The sequence below is a fragment of the Chenopodium quinoa genome, unplaced genomic scaffold, assembly GCF_001683475.1.
Source record: "Chenopodium quinoa cultivar QQ74 unplaced genomic scaffold, ASM168347v1, whole genome shotgun sequence".
Taxonomy (NCBI): Eukaryota; Viridiplantae; Streptophyta; class Magnoliopsida; order Caryophyllales; family Amaranthaceae; genus Chenopodium; species Chenopodium quinoa.
This window is the reverse complement of record NW_018744182.1, coordinates 38,277-43,023: the sequence shown is the minus strand read 5'-3', so window position 1 is coordinate 43,023 and position 4,747 is coordinate 38,277. Positions and strand designations below refer to the sequence as shown.

At 31.3% G+C, this 4,747-nt stretch overlaps 1 protein-coding gene across 1 annotated transcript; it reads right to left on the bottom strand.

Moving 5' to 3' along the window:
* Positions 1-37: 37 nt before the first annotated feature.
* LOC110693997 (alcohol-forming fatty acyl-CoA reductase-like) lies at positions 38-3,686 on the bottom strand (the record flags this gene model as incomplete). Its single annotated transcript, XM_021871160.1, has 5 exons — positions 3,500-3,686; positions 3,161-3,264; positions 1,397-1,599; positions 556-656; positions 38-230 (listed from the first exon to the last, which is right to left on the bottom strand). Coding segments are annotated over exons 1-5 (680 nt in total), but the record flags the coding sequence as incomplete, so codon positions are not given.
* Positions 3,687-4,747: the final 1,061 nt, after the last annotated feature.

Below are 4,747 nucleotides of genomic sequence, written 5' to 3'. Positions count from 1 at the left end.
TGTTTCTATATCTATATCAAAGTTAGTCTTGACATACCTTTCAAGGCCCATGTCCCTCATAGATAACTTGATAGTATCTGCTGTGGCTCCCTCAGCTTGAAGCTCCGCCAATCTGTCCTCAACAAGTTTCTTCTCGGCTTCGATGTCTAGCCCTGGTCTCCCATTCAATGTGTCTCCCATGAAGTAAGGACTCTCCTTTACTAGTCCAGCCGTTTCACCCGATACATATGCTGAAAATTACCACCACTAATATCGATCAGCACGAGTCTAATAAAGATCGCTAGCTTAAATAGTGTATCAATAAACACAGGACTTTTTAACTATGACTTAACTCCCAATTGCAACTCATTTTACACTCTTAAGTGTCTTGTGTTCTTACCATGTGTCCATTATGTCACGTACTAATAATTAATTTATCTACATGTGCTCCTTTATCTGATCTTCAATACGAAGTATGATTTAATTATTATGTATAAGCTCAATTATGTTGATTACATTATTTAAACCCTAGAAAAGTAACGATAATATGATAATAAACTCAATATTTGTACTAACCAGTCGATACTTGGACGAGCACCCCCAAGTGTTTACATTTCTTAGCAAAGTCCAGTACATGCTTGGCTCCGAAAGTATTAAGGTATAACGAAGCATCATACCTGTAACAATTTTTTCAAACATCTCAAGCATTTACCTATATAGTCGTACCATAAATAAATTAAATTTCTAACACGAAATGTTAGCCACTTAACAAGGGTAAACAAAGAAAAAATATTGCCATCTTCATTAATTATCAACCCATCTTTTAGTAATTTTCTGCGATCTAGTTTATTAACCAAATAAGATTAAAACTGGCATTTACGTAATTGTTAACTACAGTACTATCTATCAGCAGGCAGCAGCTAATAAGATTACTTTATGGATAAATTAGGTTATTTTATGGATAAAGAAGTTAGACACTACTTCGGTCATTTTCAATTAAAAAAGAAATCTCACTTCAATAATATATTCCAACTTATGTACTATCCCTTGGTTATATTGTGTGATAATATAAAGCAATAATTTTAATACAACAATACATGTAATTCCCTAAAAAATAATATGGAGAATTGGCCCGTTTTGTGTGTGGCAGGTCACACCATGTAAAATAACAAAGTAACTGGTCCTATAACATGACCGAGTAACCCCTATAAACACTGACCAAGTAACCCCTACCGAGTAACCCCTATAATATTGACGAAGTAATCCCTGTAACACTGAATGAGTAACCCCTTTAACACTAACGAAGTAACCTCATGATTGCGGGGCACTTGATATGACCAGCCACATATATAAATTTTGTGTAGAACAATAGTGAAGTACTAACATAATTAATTATTATATTGGTAATTAAGTGTACCTTTCATCAAAGTTGGTAGTTGCAGCTAGGTTAACAATAACATCAATATCTCTCCATAGTTCTTCCTTTAATTTAGATTCATTGATTGCCAAGTCTGCACAAGTTATATCACCTGCCACCACAGTCACCTTTTCTTGTATGAAGGTATTGAAGTTTGCTCCCATCTTTTGCTTCACAACTTTGAACAAGTCTTTTCCAATCACCTAATAAAACAAAAAGTATTTGTACTTAGGTCATTACATTGGTCTTTTCTTTTCCAATTTAATTATTTAAATTCTACTTTATTGAAAAATTATTTAGAAATAAATAAAAAAGCATGCAACACTTTTTGCTAGGTCATCTATGAATTATTATGTTATATTATACGAAATATCTGAATAATCATAATTAAATTATGCACCCTTAGCTCACTCTATCTTATAAATTATAATCACACACATATACTTCTGATCAACCTTATATACGTTTGAAAGATGTTACCCTTAAATATATACTCTGTAATACAAAGTCATAATTGCTCATGATTAAACCTTGTTGGATTTAGAGTTAAATGATTGATGAGAAAATAGTTTTATAAAATAACTACTTTGTATGATGTAAAATTCTATATGTTATATCCTTAATCATACAAAATTGGGATAGTGTAATAACTATTATATGGATTAATTTAGTTATCAATCATTTGAGCTAGGGGATAAAGCCTCATACCATTAGTTTATATTTTGTGTAAATTTAAGTAATCAATGTGCCAAAAAAGAAATGACAATTTCTTAATAAAGGATTAGATTGTTAGGTAGGAGACTATTCATTCATACAAATAGAAAGAAAGATGTGACAAAGTTCAAACATTTCTAGACTGCAATGGCAAATCTTATCAACCTAACACTTTAGTTTGCCCGAAAAAACCACCAAATAATAACAGATTTCAGGGAAATGAAAAGAAAAAAAAACAACAAACAATATATACCATATGTAATAATTTCTTCCATTTTTACTGGTACTCAGTAGTAGTTACTGAAGCCAACTACCCTCCTGACCCAATAAGGACACCCATTAACTAAGCAAAAGTAGGAGTATGTATGAAATTTGTGGTACTAAAGTTTTATATACAAGTAAGATATATTTCCTTAAATAATAATCGTACATATTTTTTGGTGTTTACTCGATTTATCCTTTGGGTTAATCCAGATTCGGGGCTCAATTTTGAATGGTAAGATTTCACTCCCCTCCCAATTGTAATAGTTAAATATGAGCAATAACATACCAACAAAAGTGACCAATGAGCGACGTATTGGCCAAGTGATATGCACTAAGGATGGGGTATAATAGGTCAATATATTCAAATCTCGCTCTCATCATTTGTAATATACGGGCCAAAAAGATACAGTACTAAAAGAGGAAAGTTATGATGCTCTTTTATTTTATTATTCCTCAATTATAAAAAATAAAATAAATAAAAAAAATAAAAAAAAAGTTCCAAATTGCGAAATATTATTCTCAATGTGATGAGTTGATGAATAACATTGAGCTTCATTTTATGAGTAAAAATCTAGCTAAAAGAACTTTTTACGGAAAAAAAAAAAAAAAAATCTAGAAATTAAAAGACAAAAACTTGAAAAACACTTGCTACTCAATGTCTCACTAACTTTGTTTATGTGCTAAATAGACAAAAAATACATTAATTAGATAAAAGTAGCACAATGCTCATGTTAAACTTTATAAAAACAAGCTAAATTTTGCAGAATAAATATACTCCTTAATTACCTCATTTTGCAACCGTAGTGAAGCTGATTTGTTATCAGCAGCTCTTAGCAGAAGATAAACTTTCTTCACATTAGGTTGAGACCTTAGCACCTTCTCTGCAAATACTACAAACGTAACAAACCCAAAAGAAAGACGGTTACGACTAGACCTGTCAAAATTTGACTCGATACCAACATGATGGTAAGAAAATTCCATCATATTTCTAAACCAAGTAAAACGGTAGTTTAAAAAAACACTTCAATTCAAGCTCATATCTAACTTTACGTGAACCAATCAACCCGTTTGACACGTCTAAATAACGTATAATATGAATAATAAAGATGGGGAGCGATATCATACTCTTTGCTAGAAATCCAGCTCCACCAGTGACTAAAATGGCCTTGTTCTCCAAAAACTTCAAAATGCTATCTAACTCCATTGCTAGATAAACAAAAGAGAGAAAAAGGAAGAGAAGATATAAAATAGAGAGAAGAATTATTGAGAAAAGAGCGTTTTATAGGGTGAATAAGAATAATATGCGGGTATATATATAATGTACTTGTATGATAATATAGGTTATCAGAAATTAGAAAGGGGTAAAAAAGAAAAGACAAAATAATAATAATAAGGTAGAGTATACGCAAGTAATAATAGTGGTGGATTAATACGATAGATTGATGATTTGGTGGGCTAATTCTGTAGCAAATATTTAATTAGAGAACTTGCATTATTATATAAAATAATAATGAATAGCTTAGTTAGACCCACTAATTTGCATAAAATTAGCGTGAAATTCACTAACATACTTTACCCAATAGTTTGGGTAAGGGTAACGCGTGCATGTGGTTCATATTTTGGTCAATGAGTTTTTTTTTTTATACTTTCGTAGTTTGTAGAGAATTTTTGGTATGAGTAACTAGTCAATTACCCAATATTTGTTGAGTTTTATAAACATTACTATAATATAGTGGGAGTAAATCTCTGTCAAAAAAAAATTAAAATGCGAGTAAATCTTAAGCTTGACACTACTTCGTAAATTTGTAATATAGGTATTCAGTAGTTATTTTCTTAATTGTTACGAATTATTTTTTTAATATAATATATAGTTATATTTAAAATTAGATTAGGTCCCGTCATGCACGGTAATTTCATTACATTTAATCAATAAATAAAATTGTATCAACTCCAAATCTCCAATTCCTCCAAATTCATTTAATTATCTTAAATTTTAAGATCATGATGTACACATTACTGACAATAGATGTCAATTGTGGTAAGTATATTACTCGTATAACGTCGTATGCATTCAAGTTATCTAGCTTGTAACTTTAACCTACTAATCAAAATTAAGAATATGACATTTTATTAAAAGGCTAAGTCATTATTGTTTCGGGGTTTTTTGTGTCCCTCGGGAGAGTTACGTCACTAAGTCTGGACTTCGGACGCCTGTACCTGCAAAACAACGGAGACTCCGGTTGGGTGGAGTTCCGCCTCCGACAATCAAGTTAGAACGTGTACGGAGAATGTAAAAAGGTGCGGAAAATAAAGTGAGATCTTCTCGGATTCCGAGATCAGATGTTTTCTCTGAGATGAGATAATTCAGTATTT